The 21,039-nt window shown below is 47.1% G+C and overlaps 1 protein-coding gene across 2 annotated transcripts in view; it reads left to right on the forward strand.

Annotated features, from left to right (window-relative positions):
- Nucleotides 1–21,039, forward strand: part of PARN (poly(A)-specific ribonuclease) — a 1,047,754-nt gene that overhangs the window by 252,413 nt on the left and 774,302 nt on the right. For both annotated transcript variants that reach the window (XM_069647825.1, XM_069647826.1), the window contains exon 9: nt 15,167–15,205. In XM_069647825.1, the coding sequence (XP_069503926.1) occupies nt 15,167–15,205 (39 nt within the window). The remainder of the gene's footprint in view (nt 1–15,166; nt 15,206–21,039) is intronic.

The raw sequence follows: 21,039 nt of genomic DNA on the forward strand, positions 1-21,039 counted from the left end.
TATCTATCTTTAAGCGTACTGCGGAGGAACCATCCTATTTCAAATTACCCTTGGTAATACAGTTTCTAAAGGGGTTAACCAATGTTTATCCCCCAAGACCATTCCAAGTTCCCCTATGGGATTTAAACTTAGTACTAACTTTCCTGATGGGTACACCTTTCAAACCTCTCCATTCTTGTTCGTTAAGATTCCTTACCCTTAAGACTGTTTTATTAATAGCACTTACATCTGCTAGAAGGGTGAGCGAATTACAAGCTCTTTCTTGTAAACCCCCTCATACAATCTTTCACAAAGACAAAGTTGTCCTGCAAGTGAAGCCTAATTTCCTCCCAAAGGTAGTTTCTGAATTCCATATCTCTTAGAAGATTACCCTACCATCTTTCTATCCTCCTCCTCACCCGGGGAAAGAGGAAGAGAGGTTACACAGACTAGACCCTAGGAGGGTTTTAAGTTTTTACATTAGTAGACTAGCCAGGATTAGACAGGCAGACCAGCTGTTTGTAGGTTACACAGGTCACAAGCTGGGGTTACCAATAACTAAGCAGACCATTTCCAGATGGATCATTCTAGCCATTCTGGAATGTTATAAACTGGCAGGGAAAGAGCCCCCTCAAAACCTTAGGGCTCATTCGACCAGAGGTATTGCAGCTTCATCGGCCCTCAAAAGAGGCGTGCCGATTAAAGACATATGTGCGGCCGCTACATGGTCGTCTGTCCATACCTTTACACGTTTTTGCAATCTGGATTCCTCCTCTAGTCAAGAGACTAGGTTTGGAAGGACTGTACTGCATTCTATTCATCAATAGAAGACAGCGTGAAGTCAGTACTCCCTCCTCCGAATATAGAATACTGCTATGGGAGCCTATCTAAGATGAGGAATACGTCGGAGGACACAATCCCTTCGAAGAACAAGTTACTTCTTACCTTGTAACGTTCTTTCGACGGGATGTTCCTCCGACGTATTCCTCATCGACCCTCCCATCCATCCCCGCAGTTCTACTTCCCTTGTTGTTGCAGCTTACGCTCCTTCAGGGTGATTAGTCTAGTCCAGACAGTAATACTGTGGGCTACAAAACGGAACTGAGCAACGGACGCTGCGCGCGGCCTTTATAGGCAGGATGACGTTGAGCGTCGATACGGCGGTTGTCGAAGGACATCGACTCGAGGGACGTCGACGCGCAGCGCCCTCTGGAAAAAAAATTTTCCGAGGCCAGCAGAGCTGGAAGGATATATCTAAGATGAGGAATACGTCGGAGGAACATCCCGTCGAAAGAACGTTACAAGGTAAGAAGTAACTTGTTCTTCTATTCTATAACCCTTTTCTTTAACATGCTTCTCAGTATTGCTCTAATTGTAACAGTGATGTATTAATGTCCAGTGTCCTAACTAAGTCGCCTGAGGGTGTAGGAACTGTCTGTGTGCCATCCCCAATGGGTGTTTGCTGATTTAGAGAAACTAAGAGTGTGTATTTTGGAGTGTATTTTTGTGTTATATTGCCCCTTCTGAAGGATCATCAAACTGACAGTTAAATAATTGTTTAATCAAGAAACCTTGAGTGTAAGAGTTTATTTGAATACTTGTCACTGTGAATCTTTGTGTAACTACCCTACTGCTCACACTGACCCATCTTGAGATGAGCCTGGCTGCTCAGCCACACTACCAACCTGTGTAGTACAGACTTATACCAGAGGTTGGGTTCCTATTGCCAGGAGGTCAAGGTTGTTGTAGTGCACCCAAAGGGTACTGCTCCAAATCTTACTTAACAATAGGAGTGCAGCAATGTATTCCCTCAATAAGATAAAACCACTTCTGAAGATGGATCATTTGCCGCTGGTAGAGAAGGGTATCCTGTCTTAGTTGACAATGTCTCAATGGATTGTTAAACTGTATTCGTATAATACCGTCTTGTTATGAATATTGGCCTAAGCCCATTCACGTTGCACAGAAAACCGCGTCTGAAATGTTTCGATTTTCGATCAACTTCGCCGCCATTTTAAGAATCATCTGCCATTTTGATTTCAACTCTTGTCTTGTGTTCTAAAGTGGTGGACTGTGTTTTCAACTTGCAGCCAAGCCGAACGACCTTTGAGTTCTGTTAATGTTTAGGCTGACTGAGAGCAGACTGTTTGTTCTGTGCAAAGAAACCTTGTTACTCGTATGAACTGCAATCCAAGTGTTGTCTGCGCTCACAGGCCTCATCCTCATATAAAAAACGAGACAATGTAGAACAAACTCGGATTGTGTTTTCTTGCTGGACTGCATTGTAGCGATTCTTGAAATAAGGCTTACTCTTGATCAGAGAACCACCGCCACTAGTGAAACTTCATGGACATGCAAACTTGTTTAATCCTTTGTACAATATTGTATTTGTCATGTGAACTGGGCACGAACCCTAGCATGTAACTTATTAGGTCGGAGAGGGGCTGGACAATTTTTAAGACATTGTATAAAACGGTGTGTGCTAAGATGTCCAGCACTCTCACCCCTCACTGTGTCTGCTGGTACACACTGCGAGGTGTTGGGAGCCAGATAGCTATCTGTTTTGCTTTGATACTGTACAGTAATAAAAGATACTTGTATCTTTTTGACCCATGATTGGCTTATTTCATTTGTGGTACGAAGCCTCGATATTTCTTTGGTATTTCAGGATCGTTAAGTGTACCCAAATGTGTTACTCTGTCAAAGAGACCTTTCCATTTTATGCATTTAACACATTCTACTCTAGGCACGGGAGCTACTATAGCCTACATTGCAAATATACCTCTAGATGTTATTTGCGAAGTTCTGTTTACACCTTTACAGAACATTATTGCTTAGATACACATTCTAAGACGGATTCTCAGGTGGGTCAGGCAGAGTTCAGAAATCTTTGCTACTATTCCTTCAAACATCCCACCTCCGTCACATGGTACTGCTCGCTAGTCCATGCACAGCATGTCATTCTAAGCAGATTTACATGCATCAGAAGATGTACATTACTTACAGGAATTGTATTTCTGGTGACTATCTGCTTAGAATCACATGTGCCTACACTTCCTCCCCTCTTGGAGTTGTAGGAACATGGACATCTTACACCTTTCTATCCTTCTGTACTCACTCATAAATTCTCTTCAGGCTCCCTCATGGCAGAACAAAAACCAATGGGTCCGACGCGTGAGGGATCATGGGTACCCTACACATCGCAGTATGGATAGTGTTGCAGACACGCCAGGTTGACTTCTCTTTTCAGTCTTTGAAAAAAAGATGGAATTCTCCGCAATTACCACTAGATGTCGGACTATATGCACAGCATGCAAATCTAAGCAGATACAAGTACCAGAAATATAATTCCGGTAAGTAATGTATGTCATTTTAGGGTATAGTGTATACACAGCCTAAGACTCTTGTAGTCTGAGCACTGTCCATATATTCGATGTAACAGAGTATCAATATCACTGATAAATGCATTAAAACAGAACCCCACATGGGGAATAGGTTACCAGATGTTGAAGAGTACCTGGTCTATGGTTACAGCTGTTTCTCTGGCTTGATGTTTGTTTCTCTGCTAATGTAGCCTGCATACTATAGTGACTGTTGGAGGGAATAGCAAGTGTACTTAAAGCTATTCTGTAGGAAGAAAAACATGGAAAATGGAGTAGTCACGTGGGGATCCATTTTTATAACTGAATTGAATGGTGTGAAATTTAAGGCAGCAGTAGCTATTCTGAAGTCTGCTGCGGTTACGTTGGGTGAGGTCCAACAACTAGTAATGATATGTAAGGGGTCTTGTACAGCCCCTGTCTGCCACTATTGGTGGCCATGCTGCGCTTGACTTTGTAAGGGGAAAGGGGGTTGGAGTTCATAAGTGGGACCGGCAGATGCGAAACCTGTGGTGTTGATGGGTGCAGGTCAGAAATACATGGCTCCTAAGTGCCAATCTGCTTTCTTTGGGTTAGGCAGAAGAGACTTGGGAGTATATCATTCATAGGGAAGAGCCAAATATCTGATAGATTACAGCGCTTTGGGTATGGTTAGCTGCTGATGTGGGAGCGTGCAACAGTGCTTAAGAGGAGAGCCTAGTCACAGCTCGGTTAGTGTTGATGTGTTAACAGCTAGGCCTTCGCTAGGTTTCTCTGGGGGCGTATGTTGTGTGTGTAGTTTAAGGTGGTAGATCTTATAGGGTGGGGGGGGCTTGGTTAGTCTGGGGAAAGCCAGAGTAAGTCTTCCAAGGCAAAATATGCAACCCTGTAGTCCTACCCATCGCCATTTGCCAACTGGTCCATTTTCTCTAGCTCCCAAAGCCACTGTGCTATTTGAATATGGCACATCAGGGGAAGGGGAGTTGTGGGAACTCTGACATTACCATAAATGGCTAAGGCTTATGACAGGCAAGAACATATTTCTATTTTATTTTTAATTTGTATAGCGCACGCAAACCCTCAGGCACCTGGGCGCTGGAGAAGACGACATAGTCAGAAGCATAAAAAGGTGATACACACAGTGCATAGTGGTTACAACCGACAAGTACTATATTTCAAAGCACAAGCCTGCTTAGATTAACAAAAGAGGGTAACGTTGAATAAGTTAGTTGAAGAGCCACGTTTTGAGGGCTTTGCATAAGGCCCAATAGGATTCCTCTGCTCTTCGTGCCACGGGAGGGCGTTCCATTGCTTAACAGCTATGACTTAAAAAACTTGAGCCACCTGCTTTAGCACGTTTGAACTTAGGTTGAATCAGTCTGTGAGAGTAGGGGGCTCTGGTGGCCCTGATTGAGATCACTTTGGTTCTTTGCACCTGGTAGGGAGGGGCAGATTTAGCGATACATTTGTGGATGATGGTGAGTATCATGAAAGATATTCTTTCTCGGAAGGGGAGCCAGTGTGCAGCTCTGTGTGCAGCTGATGTGTTCCGTTTTGGGAATGTTTAGGGCTCCTTGTAGGGTATTATTTTGGATGGTTTGGAGTTTTTAAATGTTGAGAGCTGAGGTGCAGCTGAAGAGCACATTGCAGTAGTCGAGCCTCGTGTTAGGGAGAATTTTCATTTGTGCCATTACACTTTAACCTTTGAGACCCCATTCTCTTTTGCTGCACTCAGGCCTTTATAATTTGTACTCCTGAGTGAGTGGGAACTTTTTCTCCTTCACTCCCTTTTTTATGGAGTCTAGTAAACTCCATAGGCATTTGCTTTTGCATGGTGACGCACAGCACCTTTTGTGCAGTGCCACCAATGTTGAACTGCATTTTCTTGGGTGAACTACTGTTCCCACGAATAGTAAGATGACCCCTTTCTTGCTTAGCTTCACTTTATGGGTCCAGCACATGCCACCCTTTGTTGTGCTGGGGGGGAGGGGGTTGCATACGAACGCCTTTAACCCATTCTTCATGTAACATTTTGTTACACTAACTCGCTTGAATGGCTGGTGGCAGTGGTTTCTTTTTTTTCTTAGTGATATGTATCTGCAGGCTAATACCTCAGTTGCAGCGCTGCACCCAAGGGTGACTATTTTTTATAAAAAGGCTGCTGTTTTTTTCACCATTGCTTGTTACTTTATTCTGGGATATTACTTTGTTTGCATCAGGTCTGTTTTTGCCTTTGGAGGGCTTCAGCCCTGAAGCGCGCTCAGGCTCCAGGGTCTCTGGGAAAGCAGGAAGTGAGGGAGGGCCCCGAAACTTCCCTGTCCTTTGTCTCTAGGTGTGCCTGAGTGAATCCAGTTCCAATTGGCAGGCTGGCTGTCCTGAACGACAGCCACCCTGCTATGTGATTGACAGCCTAGGGCTGTGAATGAACGGGAACTTAATAAAAAGCAAGGTTTCCGTGACTAAGAGCATTGTCGACCGCTGTAGAACAACATCTGAAGCCGAAGACGAGAGAAGACGCCAGCAGCACCCTCCTAGTCCGCGAAGTGCCCGGTGAAGCCCTGCAGCTGTGCTGACAGTTTTCGAATCGACAGGGAAGACCTGTAAAGGACTACTTCCTCCGTTATGCTGGTGGGACCTACTGGCCTTGAAACAGCACCCCAACACTATTTTGGTGCCACCCCTGACTTGCTGCGACTTTCCAAGGCTGCAGAAGCCCAATACCCGGGGTACCTCGACCCCCTGTGAGTGCGTTGTCTTCGGAAGTGCGAAGCCAGCCAAATCTTTGTAGGCATGCAGTGGACCATACAGATACAGGCAATCCGTGTCCAGAATCCCCTCACCAGAGTCCGGAACTGAGGGATCAAGGAACTTCCAACCAGAGCTGTTACCACCTCTTTGGCGCCGAGACAAAGGTGCCCAAACCACAAAGAGCCACTGAATCTACATAAATCCATTGCTGCAGAGTCCCTCAAGTGCTGCCGCAGGAGCCCGCGAGACGTCCTCCCTTTCGTCACCACGACCAAGGACCAAGAACAAGGGTCTGCTGCATTGCATCCAGCTGGAACAACTTCATTTCAGAGGAACTCTGGGGCTTGGGGCACATTATCCTTTTGCCATATGGGGTGCTTCCGATCTTTGGGAGTGCGATTTAACCCTGCACTAAATTGACCTCCACTTACTTGCACTGGCCTTGCAGCTTATGCTTTCTATAGGTGACTCCTCTTGAGTTGCTGTGATTTCTCTTTGGAACATTGACTTTTTAAGAGCATCAGAACTTTGACTTTGCCCATTGACTTTGGCTGTCCTGGCTCCCTAAAGGCCTCCAACAAACATACAATGAGACCGTTTGTACTTCTGGCCTTCCTTTCCGCAGAGTACACACCTAAGGAGGAGCAAGCTCCCCAATGGGAGAATAACAATTCTATAATCTCAGCCTGCTTTTATTTCTCATGATTTATTAAAATCGTACAGAAAAGTTTCTAAAAATATAAATGTATCATATGTGGTTCTCTACCAACAATAATAAACGTGTGACATATAATTTTTTTTTTCAATACGTTTATTTTAAAACAAAGCAGGGTGGCAACAATACAATTTTCATCAGAACACCTTGTTCATCCCATGGCCACCAGCCAGGGCCAACGCTTCAGTAGTTTGTGTCCTCGGCTCCCATTTCAGTCCTCCCCCTCCCCCCCGGTGAGTGCCCCCGTCACCCAGGACCCTCCCAACCCTTTCAGGCTTGTAAGCCGGAAATTTCTGGTCATAGTCGAACAATGGGACCCAAATGTTCTGGAAGCAGTGCTGAAGCCCCGTCCTAGCAGCCGCTACTTTCTCTGCAATCAATATGTCCCATACCTTCCCCCACCATAGGGACATGAGGGGACCACTATTCTTCCCGCCAGGAGGCACTGGGTCAGCAGTTTGGCTCTTTTACCGGATCTCGGATAGATCCCTGGGACCGGGGCACCCAAGAGAATGGGCTCAGGCTCCAGTGGGAGTACAGTCTGGGTGATCCTTTCAGTGATGGCTAGGCATGGTTTCCAGAACTGTTGTGCCTTTTGGGCATGCCCACCACATGTGGAAGAGCCTGGTTGACCACAAAGTCTCCAGCAGGCAGGGTCGAGTGCCCGGTTCATATCATGGAGCCCGAGGGGAGGATAATACCAGCATAGCAGAATTTTGTAGGCACATTCTATATTGGTGATGCAGGAGGACAATGTGTGCGTACGAGTCTGTATGCCCACCCAGGCTTGGTCCTCTGTGGGGTGCCCCAGGTCTGCCTCCCATTGTGCCATACCCAGGGTTTTCGAAGCGAGGAGGTCTCCAAGGAAGTGTCTATATAAAGTGGAAATCTTTCCCTGGGCCTGGAGCTCTTTGAGAGTCAATTCGAGGGGCGTAGGAGTGTGTCGCTGCCTGAAGAGTTTGAGGGCGAGAGCACCAGTGACAAAGCTGGATATAGGAGAATCTGTCTCTTTCCTGAAGCTGGAAGGACTCCTTACATTAGTCAAAAGTGCGGGGCAGACCTCACTCAAAAAACTGATCCAGAGTTTAAAGGCCCCCTGCAATCCAGTTTTTGAAATTCTGGGTATTTGCCCCAGGTGAGAAGGCCGGGTTAAGGAAAACCGGGGATGAGGGACCCAGACCTCTCGGGATCCCTTTACGCCTCAGGTCCCAATCCCAAGTGTCTATGGTGTGTTTAGTAGATGATAGTAATCCATCCCATCGCTGCTGCAGTGGGGGTAGGATGTGTGGAAGAAAGCACAGGGGGAGAGATAAGCGAGCTTGTTCCAGCTCCACCTATGTAGGGTGACCGGTGGTTACATGCCACGCCTGGGTGGGCGCCTGCTGTGCCGCCACCTGATGTTTTTTTGGGGAATCCCAGCCTTCCCCCCCCCCCCCTCTCCAGATAAACCAGAGCGTTTTCCTCTGTAGTCTGTGGAGAGTGGGCACTGGGATTGGAACAGGTAGGGATCAGCAAGCATATAGGAATCTGGGGAGGAGGTTCATTTTACAGGCAGGAATTCGCCCCATCAGTGAGATTTCCTGAGACTTCCAACGCCTCAGGTCATCTTCCAGTTCTTTAAAGAGCGGGGGGAAATTTGTGTGATGTTTTCCTTGGGTTTGCGGGAACTCGAACCCCTAAATAGGGGATCACCTTTTGTTTTGCATTGAGTAGGACACATTAGGTCCAGGGATTCCCGTTCGTCTGGGGACAAACCTATCCCCAGAGCCACGGATTTATCGAAATTGATGGAGAATCCAGTGACCCTTCCATAACTATTTATTTCAGAAAGAGCGTGCCTTGGTGAGGAACGAGCCTCTGAGATGGTAAGCAAGACGTCGTCCGCATATAGGGCAATTTTATGTTGCGCAAATAGAAGCAGAGATAGCGGGCAACCTTGCCTGGTCCTGCTGCATGTCACAGGGATTGGATTAGAGAGGGAGCCATTAATCCTAAGGAGGGTTTTTGGGGACTTCTATTTGGCCAGGACCATGGCCTGAAACGCCGGTCCAAACCCAAAGGCTTCCAGAGTGAGGCACATAAAGGCCCTATCAACTCTATCAAATGCTTTGGTAGCGTCCAGGGCCATCAATGCCAATCCCTGGGAGCCATGGGAGGCAAGGTCTACCAGATTCAGAGCTCTGCGAATATTATCACCTGCGGATCTATTTTTAATAAAGCCGGTCTGGTCAGGATGAATTATGTCGGGCAGAATATGTGACGGGCGATTGGCGAGAATTTTGGAATAGTTATTGGCATCTATATTTAGCAGGGTCTCTTGGGTCCCTCCCTGGCTTGGGTAAGAGGATGGTGATTGATTCTTGAATGGGGGGGTCACAGTACCTGTTTCCCTATAGGAGTTGAAAAGCGCGACTAGGGGGGGTAATCAGTTGGGGCCTAAAGATCTTATAAAATCTGGTGGAGAATCCGTCAGGGCCTGGGGCTTTGGATTGGAGATTTGATGGCTTCTTCGACCTCCTTACCTGAGTTTGGAGCATCCAGGCCATCTAGGACTGAGTCTTTCAGCCGGGGGAGTGCCTCTTTCTGCAGGTATTCTTTCTGTTCATTCTGGTCTTGTGGTGGCGCGGTCATTACCTGAGCCAGATGGCTTGCCGCCAACTGTTTTTCTAGTTCGGAGTATTGTATCACGCACTGTGGATCTCGCAGCCCGATTATAGTGTTGCCCCTCTTTGCTTTAGCCAGTTCAGCCACCAGCAACTTGTTCGCTTTGTTGTTCTTCGTGTAGTATAGTTGCTTGGCTTTAGCCAATAGTTGTGCCGTGTGTTCAGCGTAGTGGGTCACTAGCATCTTCTGTGCAATGTGGATGGCTCGCTGTGTTTTTGGGGACCAGCCTTTTTTCTTATGGATTTCCTCTGCTTTCTGGAGTTCCTCTTTGAGGATCATGTGCGCTTGTTGTCTATTCATGTGAAATGCTACTCCTTGCGCAATCAGTTCTCCCTGAATCACCGCTTTCATAGCGTCCCAAGTATTTGCTGGGGAGGTATCGTCACTTGGATTTTCTCTAAATCCTAATTGCAGTCGCAATTAGGTCCCTTAGCGGCATCTTGTTAAGCATCGGGTCGTATGAGTGTTAGTTGGCTCATGCGCTCGGATCTCCAAAGTTACAGGGGCGTGGTCAGATAAGATCCTCGACCCTATAGATACCTTGTTGGTGTAGGCTAGTACCTGAGGGGATGTCAGGAGGAGGATTGATCCTTGGAAAGGTTCTATGAACATAGGAGTACAAGGAGATGGGGGGGGAAAGGGTAGAGCCCAGCGAATCATAGAAGGTGGTTTGTCCAACATTCGGGGCGTACACTGAGCGAAACGTGTATAATTGACCCAGCAGCAGGCATTTGACCGCCACATACCGGCCTTCGTAGCATAGTTTTGTTTCCAAGATCTGGGGGGGTTAACCCCTTCAGAAAGAGGATTTACGTTCCCCCTTTCTTGGTGCCGCCTGAGACGAAGAATTGAAGTGGGAAGTGCCTAGAACGTAGTCGCCCAAAGTCTCCTGGAAGTAGAGGAGTTTCTTTTAGTAGGACCACAGCCGCGTCTTCATCCTGGAGCTTTTGCAAGATGGATTTGCGCTTGGCGGGAGAGTTTAATCCTCTGATGAGGGAGACAAATCTCAGGGTTTGATGTTCCTGGGCGGGGTTCAAGGCCGCTGTAGGGTCCGGATGGGGGGGGTGGGGCGAGTGTGAGTTAGCCATCCCTTCTGGGAGTCAATAGCTGTATGCCATCCTGCCTTGGGAGTTTTAACCCAGGCCTTCAACGGGAGGTTGGAACTTTAACGGAAGGGATGGGGGGTGACATTGCAGGTTCGGCACATCCCCTGTCCAACTGGGCCAAATGGATGTTCCAAGCCAACATGGCTGGAGCAGAGAACAGGAACTGTGCTTCATTCCAAGGACTCATAGATGGACTGTACCTTGGAAATGGGCATGGGCCGTGGGGGTCCTGCTGCAACAATTGTAGTTTCTTGTTTCATATTTCAGAATCGGCGAAGTTCTGCAGAGGAGGGATGAAGTCCCAAACGAAGGGGCAGAGCCCCGCCAACTAGGGTCGTGTTTGGGCCGAGGACACAGGACCCCGCGGCCAGGTCTCCATCTCGGAATCCTGCGGCCCAGCTAGAGAATAGTTTCTGTAGCGGTTCATCTTTTCCTGCCAATCCTCGGTACCCTCCACCAGGATGCCTGCCTAGGTTTCAGTGGGGACCCCTCGTCTATAGCGCTTTCTGAAGCTGTGGGTGCAGCCCCCTCAGGTGAGGTTGGTTGCATGCTCTTTTTAGCATCTTCAAAATGACTGATTGTCCGTTGGGTGCCTTTATAAGAGAACTGTAGCGCAGTTGGAAACGGCCATCTATGTCGGATCTGGTGGCCCTGAAGGAAGAGAGTCAGAGGTTGATGGGATTTCCTCTTTTGAAGTGTGAGGAGGGAGAGGTCTTGGTAGATCTGGAGGGGAGAGCCCTGGAAGGATAATTTGTCCCGAGAGCGGTTGATTGCTGAGATAGCCTCCTTTGTGGTGAAAAAGTGCACCCTAGTTATCACGTTGGGGGGAATGGGAGGGCTGATTATACCTCTTGACGTGGGCGCAGCCTATGGGTGCAATCCAGAAGGAGCTGAGGTTTGTCCAGCTGTGGAAGCAGAGATTGGAAGAAATCTCCCACGTATTCTGCTAGATCTTTGTCCGGAACTGAGGTTGGGATCCCTCGAATCAAAAGGTTATTGCGTCAGACCCGGTTTTCAAGGTCCTCCTGTTTAAATTCAAGGATTTCACACTTGTCTTGCATGGTCCTGATCCCACCCCGTGCGGCTGTGTGGTCTTGGGACCGATCCTCAACCTCCCCTAGTCTTTGTTCTGCTTCCGTTACCCTTTGATCAGTATGTTTCAGCTTTGTGGTGAGCTCGGTTTGACCTAAATTCTGCCTTAATATCTGCCATGAATATCGTCTTTGGTAGCCAGGGACCCCTTATTTGGGGACTTCTGTGGAGTAACGTTGGGGGGGGGGGGTCATGTTTTTCCCCCTGTCAGCCAACAGCAACATTGTGGTTATGTCCGGGTTCTTACCAGATTTTAGCTGCTTAGACATAACGTCTTCCGTAAGGTGTAAGGAGAAGCACAGTCTTCTGAGGCAGAGTAAGGTAGGTAAGGCTGTTGTCTAGGTTTAATTTGCAGTGGTTAACTTGTGCAAGGATCAAAAGGCCCCAGCCTCCATTAAGTTTCTGGAGGCCACGACCCCCCCGGTGGTGCGGCGGGCGGGGTCCTTTTATTCTCAGCTGTGGGCAGGATTGATGTATCCTCTTGGTCAAGAGTGTGGGGGGGCTGATGCGGGGGCGCCCCAGGAAGTGAGTGGAAAATGGGGGGTAGAGCAGCCGCAGGAACGAGAAGAGGGAAGTGCCACCTTTTTGGTAGGTCCTCTTGAAATGTCTTTAAGCCCAACTTGCTTCAACTGATAAAAATACCTGGTGGCAGTGAGGGCCCTTTCGTTGCTCTAGCATCACAGTTCTGGTTCCTGAGACCTAAGCTGAGTTGACATCAAAGTTGGTCCTCCCCCTCTCCAGGGCGGGGGAACAGGGGGCAGTTATTATGTTAGTGGGGCCCAGGCAGGTGCTCCGCGCTCTGCGCCCCAGGTCCACGGAGCCGTCAAAACCACTCACCGCCTTCAGGAGCAGGGGGGAGCGGCAAAGCTCCTTGTCTCAGAGCTCCGGACCTCCGATCGCCCTGCCGCCAGGTCTTCCGCTTCAGGTCTCTGGTTTCCCGCCGGCAAGTCCTCTGCTTCAGATCGCGGTATGAGGCATCGCCTTGGAGCTCCCAGCTCCAGAGCCGCCATACCTCGAGTTTGAGTGCTCGGGCGGGGCATGCAGACACTGCCGGGAGCACCAGGGATCGCCGTTGGAGGCAGATGGGAACTCGGAAGCTGAGATTGAGGCTCGCTTGGTGGGGTACGTGGGAGGCAGGACACCGTAGCAGGGCTCGTCAGGGCTGGGGAGCCCAATCACCAGGACTCCTCCCAGAGCTGTCGTGGGTTCCAGCAGCTTTGCCCGCCATCTGAGAAGAAGGCGGCGGAGGACCTGCAAGGTACACAGGGCTTGTTCCATGGCCTCCCGGGGGCTCAAACCTTTGTTTTTGTTGTTGCAGTCGCCCTAGAGCTTCTCACGTCCCGATAGGCATCCTGCTTCAAATTTAGAACACTGGAACTCTGCCAAAGTCAGCAGTGCAGTGGGCTCTCCACGGCCATGCCCCTCGTGACATATAATTTTAACAGTTCATTCAGCTGTACAGGCAACTTCTAAATATGAATAATAAAAAAAAGTGGTCTAGTTACTACAACTAGACCAAAATAGTGCAAAACATAAAACATCACACAAACAATAATTTACGTCTTCGCACACTGTAAAGACTAAATGAGTGCCATGAAGAATTAAGACACGCTGATTAGAACAATGTATTATTGTCAATAATTGAAATATATCCAACATGTTTCTTTCCCGTACAAGGCGATAAATGTGCTTATTTGAGGGAAATTCTACAGGGGGTTAATGGGGTAGCTGTGTCGCAAGAATTACTGTTTATTAGCGGACGGTTTTGGAAAGGTTCACTTCTCTCACTGTGAAACTGAGTTACTATTTTGACTCAGTGAGTAGAGCGATAGTGCTCTTAATCCGCTGCCCCATTCATGACATTGGGTTCATAGTCCGATGTGTGGATTGGTACATCTTCCACTAATGGCTAGGGGCCGTCGTAAACCCTGTGTTGTGCTCAGGGATTAGGCACTTAATTCAGTTAGACTGCACGTGTGGTACTTGTCTAAACTCCTATCAGGCAGTCTGCACAAGCGGGCTAAGGCCGCCTACGCGTAAATGCAGCGTTCGGGATCCATTTGTCTGTCAACTGCGATTTCTGTAATGTTGATCACTAACAGGCTCTTAAACCAGAGTTTCACCCCCTCGCGTCTGTGCCGTGGTTGCTCTGGTCTTGCGAGGCCTCCTTCTGAACCTATTGGCATTGGCAGTGCTTGGTCCCTTACAGGTTTTAAATGTTGAACACTTTAATGCTGGTATAATAACTCCCTGCATCCCTTGGGAAAATCTAACTGTTCTTATAATCCATCAGTCTTTTATGATCTAACCCTAACCTTTCCCTCCTTAAATAACTGAATGCTGCAAAGGTGATATAAATGTTATACTGACCTCAACTGACGTCAACTCTAGGTTCTCGAACATGTGTAACATATGAATGAATTACTCACCTGCTTTATTGTTCACTTTTCGAATTGAATCGTAATTTGGGAATAATGTTATAGCTAATTAGTGCTTTTTAAAGAATGCTTTTAAATATCTTTGTGTATAAATAAATAATGTATTATATAACTAAGTGTTTGATTGGATACTTGTATTTACTAATTTCATTGTACCGCTCACGTTACCCCTCTTAAAATGAGCCTGGCTGCTCAGTCACACTACCAACTTGTGTAGTACAGGCCTATATTAAAAGGTCGGTTACCAAACACCAAGAGATAGGTCTTGTGTAGTCCCACACCAGTTGGACTGCATTAATTCTTACCCAACACCTCACACGGCCCTTGCACTAAGTTCCAGTGGAAGCGCAGCTTAATATTTGAGGACCCATTTCACCTTCCTTAGTATGTTGATTAGCAGGCTGAGCGATGCCTCCAACCCCACAAGTTCTATTCTCCGTGGCCTGTTGGGATGTTTGCAGAGGTCAGAGCCTGTCAAAGCAGGGCAAGGCATTTGTCAGGCGATTTACTGGGGCAAGGGCCAGAATCCCTGCTCATTTGCCAGCGGTCTACCCTGCTGGCTTCCAAAAGTGGCAAACTCTTCTTGCAAAGTCCAAAATAAAAATAAAATCCCTGCGACCAACCGCCACAACTCACCGTGTTGTGACGTGATACCAGGCCTTAGATATCCATGATGCTGCAACCCTGCAGAGGATTCCTAATGGTGAGACGAGGAGCAGAAAAGATGGATTGTGGATTCCTCAAAAGAATGTGCAGCACCTTAGCCAAAATAAGGCATAAAAGCAGTGTGATAATGGCATTACCTACATATCTGCTGTGTTGTCACTCCGTAGACATTCATGAAGTAGTTCAGTGTCCGTTTTTGAATAGTCAGGATTTTCATATAACATTTTTACTTGCTGTGATGAATGCCTTTTTTATTAACCTGTAAATGCCTCAACTTTTCCAGTGCATCCCTTTTCTCCTGCATTGCTCTAAATATGAAGCCTATTTTAACTGAAGCCGAAGACGAAGTGTAGAGCTTTTCCCCTTCAACATGTCACTTTCTTTTTATTTATTTTTTAGGTACCAAAGAAAACTTATTTATCAGACAATGAACTGGAAGTAAGTAGAACTGTGTGCTTATTTTATATATACTACATAATTAACTGGTTTCGGGATTGAAGGATTACATTTCCTATTGTTGTAATACCCCGTCATACTGGGAAGCATCTGGAATGCTTGGTTTAGATTTGTATGGTGGAAACATTGAACATGATACTTATGAACCTTGACCAGTCAAGGTGTGAAACCTTGTGTTGCCTAGCTTGGAGTCTTTAACATCACCAGCACCCATCTTTGCTGTCTTGGTTTCAAATTCTCCTGACCTCACTGGAGGAACTCTGAGCATAAATCCATTTCTTATGGTTTATATGCTTTTTTAGGTGTACATTGTTGCTGACGCTTTGTCTTTTTTTCCTTTATTATTTTATTACATTTTGTGCCTTTGTTTATAGTAATCCTATTTAAACACACAGCTAATGATTTGTTTGCCCTTTAGGCATGAACATCTCAAGCCTTTCAATCTATGCAAAACCCGTTATTAACCTCCTATCCACATACCTAAACAAGGTGGTCATTATCCTTTAAGATTAGAAGTTAATTTCTTTCGAATGGATTGTGTCCTCAAACTCATTCTTCTTTTTATAATCCCCTTCCAGCGTAAGCTGTTTCGGTGCATACATTCTCGGTAGAGGGTGCTGTGCATAGTCGACTCGATGTGCCTCGACTGCCTCTGTCCTCTCATGTATGACGTCACTGACAGTAAACATAGCATGCACCGCACCTGTTACTTCAGTTCTGTTTTTCCACTGCACAGTTCGCTTCGGATATGGTGCGAGTTTTGTCGCTCTTTGACGGTTGCTTTGATAAAAAGTCTACTCCTAAGAGAATTTCAAAAATGTGCAGATTGTGGGGCCAGGATGTCCATCATTGTTAGGCAAAGTTTGTATGCAGTACCCGCTGGGAACACCACACACAACTATGACTACAGGTGTAAGCAAATCAACCTTTGGTATAAGTCTGTACTACACAGTTTTGGTAGCATGTTGAGCAGCCAGGCTCATCTCAAGAGGGGAATGTGAGCAGTAATGATGTTACACAGACGTTTACAATCACAGGTGTTCAAATAAACTCTTATACTCAAGGTTTCTTGGATTAATACTTATTAATGTATTTGTCAGTTATAAAATATTCATTAGAAGGAGGCAATCCTATAGTAACACACAAATATACTTCAATACTTTTTCAAGAGGAGTAAAAAGTAAAGGTTATCAGAACATAAAAGACTACAGTTATTCTAAGACAAGGCAAATACTTTGAGTTCACCAGAAGAGTCAATTCAATTCAATCGGCTAGGCCAAAGTCAATGGGCTAAAGTCTTGGATAGGTTAAAGCGGTCCTGGTAATGAAAATGGAAAAGTCTCTGCACAAGTTCTTGGAAGTAGTTTGTAAAAAGAAGAATCGTATGTTGGGTCAAAAGCTGATTAGGCCTGCGAGTTGCAAAAGTTTCAAGCACATTCACCGTGAGAGGTAAGTTCTCTGTCTTGTTTTACAGTACCTTACAATGAAGAATAAGATGCAGCTGCTGACTTCTGTTCCTGGCAGTTATTGCAGATCTCGCTGTTCCTGGGCCTCCGTCATGGGGACAAGAGGAAGGACGTTGAGGGACTCCTACACTGGGACAGTCAAAACCTTGCAACTGGCAAACTTAAATTTCAGTGGCTGTTTTGCGTTTCAGCGACCGCACTGGTAACAACGCTGGTCCTGGCTGTCAAGGTGGACTGTCCTTGCTTATTGGGTCCCACACTTAGCTGAGGTGGGTGGGGGTGGGGGGGGGGTCAGGTCAGGTTTGGTTGGCCGGTCCAACGTTGTGGGAGTCTGGAGGATCTTGCAAATGCTTTCGGCCAGCTTACAAGTAACACACACAATCTGGTGTCCCTCTCCCTGGCTCTACGGTTTCCTGCAGCACTCTGAGGAAATGCAACCAGCTCCGAGATGGGTGTCCAGGTGGCTTACTTGGGAGTCGATTGCTCCTACCAACTCAAAGGGAGAAGTAGTCCTTTGCAGGGCTTCTTTGTCTATGCAAACCTGATTGGGACCTGCAGCAGGGCTGCACTGGGCAAGCCAACGGTCCAGGAGTTGCAGCAGCCATCCTCTTCAAGATCTTCTTTGGTTCCTTTGTCCAGTAATAATAATTTAGCACTTATATAGTGCTACGAAACCTCAGGTATCTGAGCGTTGCTTATTACCCACAGTATGTGGTGCTCATTTATCGACCTCGGAAGGATGAAAGGCTGAGTTTGCCCCCGCAGGGATTCGAACCTGTCGGCAGGCTCTGCACAGATGTCAAAACGATCGCTCTACTCGCTGTGCTATCTGACAGCCAGTGGTTGACTCTGCCTTACAAGCCAAGAGACTCGCCTTTTATTCAGTTCTCTCCCATCATTCCAGCCTGCTGCCACTCACCCAGCAGGGTGGCTCTCCTTGCCAGACAGCCAGCCAATCATCACAGAGTGCATTTGGGTCTCGTCGAAGACTAAGCACAGGGAGTTTCGGGCACCTCCCACACTTCCTGCCTACCCCAGACACTCTGGAGCCAGAGGCGGGTTTCACTACTGAAGCCTGCCAAAGGCGACTGAACAAAGAGACCAAACCTGGTTTGGCGCACTGGGAAAAACTCTTGAAGGACCTTTCCTCAAAGACATTGCGAAAAAAGACCCAGAACCATTTTAGCAACGATGGCTGGGCGCCATCTTGAAAAACATGGCTCCAGCGATTTTGACGTTACCGGAGCTACGAATAGTTTGCTGTTGGGAAAAAATCATGGTAGTTCGTTGTAAAACCCCTGCCACCAGCCATTATGAGAGGAAAGGGGTAACATTTGACTGTTACATGAGTATCTAGACACAGGGGATACTAGGTAACCCCTCCAGCACTCTAAAGGAAGATAGGTGGTGCTGGGTCTAAGAATTTACAGGACTAAGTGAAGTCAATTTGACTCCACTGTTCTGGGAAACAGTAGTTTATCCCAGATAAGGTAGTTAAACCTTGGGAAAGCCTGAAATGCTTCCCTGTGTCACTTCACTGAGGGTGCTGTGTGACACAAATGAAAGATGCCTATGGAGCTGGTTAGACTCCATGACCAAAGGAAACACAAAGGTAAAATGCATTTCAAAATACATGAGTGGGGGAAAAAGGGTCACACTCTCCGGGTAAAAAAATAAAGTCCTCAAAATCCAGCAAAGTTGCTGGGGGTCTCTAAGGTAGAGGGAATTAGCATATTTTTGAGAATTCTCCCTAACAATCATGGATCCACACCACATTTGCCTCTGGTGTCTCAGGCTCTAACACAAGACGGCAGATTGCAGTTCCTGTCAGTCAATGACAAGAAAGGCACTGAAGGAGAGGAAGGGGAAACTCACTGTGGGTAGGGCCACCCCATAAATCACAATCGTCAACTCCATTGAAGAGATCTTCTGACGAGCGAAGTTCAAGGGGAGAGTCTCCTCTGAGGGAGCACTCTAAAAAGCGCTTGCTTTCTCATAGCGGCTCCCATCACTCATCTTAGTCTTTTCGTCTTTGTCTCAAAATATCCAAATGGAGGCGTCACAGGTCCAGCTCCTCCTACTCGGATTCCTCTCCGGACCGCAAGGTGTCCCTCCCAGGTACATCAGCCTCTAGGGTTGAATGGGAGACTTTTCGTATTCAGATGCTAAAAATATTGGAGAAGGCGGCTCCAGCTCCTTAGAGAGAACCTATGAGACCATGACCCAGCCACGCATACCAAGACTAATAAAGCAGCTAAAAAGGTTTTAGCTTGTGTGCCCTTGAGCCATAAACCTTCAACCCCTCAAAGCCTCTGGTCGAGGAGAGGCCTACACCTCTTTCCTCTGCAACTCAGTCAAGCCATGGGTCGAATCCATCGAAGGTGAAGCCTTCCAAGTAGTCAAAGCCGTTGACTACTTTGGCAGATTTTGATATGGGCTAGAAGCCCTTGCTTAAAAGACATTTAAGTTTCATCTATTTTTGAAGATGCAGAGACCTCTAACCAAGGTACACCCCATTTGGTCTTGAATATGGGACACCAAATGTTCCGGAGGCTCTGGTTTCTGAAGAATCCACAATGGAAAACCTCTTTGATACATTAAACGCAAGTGGCCTTGACGCCTCTCCTGATGTAGATTTTGCAAAACCGGACCCTTCTGAACATGCTGAGGCCTCTTATGGACTGCTGATGAATAGGGTGACTGAGTATCCAGGATGGGGAATGCCTGCTAAAGTTCACCATCAGGACGACCAGAGATATTCTGGACAAGGGTCCACAAAAGGATCCAATTTTACCTTTTCACTCTGCCTTGCAGAGGGGGGTTATGGCAAACTGGGAGACCCCAGATGATAATCTGGCTGTGAAGAGCCTCACTAGGAAGTAGAAGCCTTCTAATGTGGATCCAGACTTTCTTTCAAAGCATGGTAGTACAAGATTTTACATCCACGTCCCGGACAGCCGCTTTTCCAATTATCCCTCCCAATGGGGATTAGTGTTTTGATACCCTTGCGAAGAGGGTCTTCTCGGCCAGTAGTATGATCCTTAAATCTAGTAATACGACATGTGCTCTGGCCAAATGTACCCATACACTGTGGGATGTTATTGCTATGGGGGGGGTGGACCATATTCCAGAAGGGGAAGAAGAGGATGGCTTCCTTAACATAATTAAAGATGACAAGGAGCCATGTGTGAGTATTTACAATAAGGGCTCGATTCTGTGGACTGTCAGCAGAGCCATGGCGGCTAGTACATTGATGCACAGGTTTGTCTGGTTACGGAAATCTGGTTTTGCACTCGACATTGAATCCAGGCTTCTCAATATGCTCTTTGATGGGTCACATGTTGTTGGGAATAAGGCAGATGAAAATCTTGAAAAACTTCAGACTTCCAAAGCGGCAGCCAAGTCCTTGAGTCCCGCAGTATGACCGCTGCAACCTTCACATCTGAAGTGTTAGGAATAGAGGGGTTGCCCCTTTCGCTACTAAACATCCTTGGGAAGGGCAAGGGGGTCCAGCCGGGCAAAGGGACCAGTGGAAACCTCCTGTAGGTGTTTGAGGTGCAAATTCTGCCCAAGCAACATCTGCCTCAACATCAGCCACTGCATCTGCTGCCCCAAATCCTCTGAGATCTTAATCTACAGGACTGTGGTGGGGGGCAGGCTCAGTCAGCATTTGGAATAATGGCTGGGCATTACTTCGGATGCGTGGGCCTTGCAGACGGTAGCCCAGGTTTACTGCTTCCCTTTCTTAAAGTCCTCAATCATCTACCAGTGAGCCACTCCTTCAAAGTTCCAGATCTGTTCCTTCTGTGGGGGGTCTCCATCCTGCTGGATGAAGCGAGCCATTGAGCTGGTACCTGTGACAGAGAGGAACTGGGGGTGGTACTCTCCTTTTTGATCCCCAAAAAGGATAGGAGGATTGAGACCCATTTTGGACTTGAGATACTTGAACAAGTTCCTTTAGGAAGGACAAGTTTAATATGGTGACTCTTTCTCAGATCTTGCATGCCCTCCAGCTCCAGGATTGGATGGTATCATTGGACCTTCAGGATGCTTACTTTCATGTACCTATTCATCACAAGCACAGGAAGGACCTAATGTTCACCGATGGCAGTTTTCGCAATTGGTTTCGGGTTCTGCCATTCAGGTTCACCTCCGCCCGGGGGTTTTCACCAAGTAGATGGTGGTAGTGGCAGCAAGTCTTTGGAGGGGAGGTATTCACATCTACCCCTACGTGGACGATTGGCTGATCATGGACCGTTCTCCTGAACAGGTCTTGGAACATCTCAGCATCACCTGCCACACTCTCCACAGACTGAGTTTCTCCCTCAATTTCAAGAAGTCCCACATGAT

The sequence above is a fragment of the Ambystoma mexicanum genome, chromosome 2q (genome assembly GCF_040938575.1).
Source record: "Ambystoma mexicanum isolate Mex_15411 chromosome 2q, UKY_AmexF1_1, whole genome shotgun sequence".
Lineage (NCBI taxonomy): Eukaryota > Metazoa > Chordata > Amphibia > Caudata > Ambystomatidae > Ambystoma > Ambystoma mexicanum.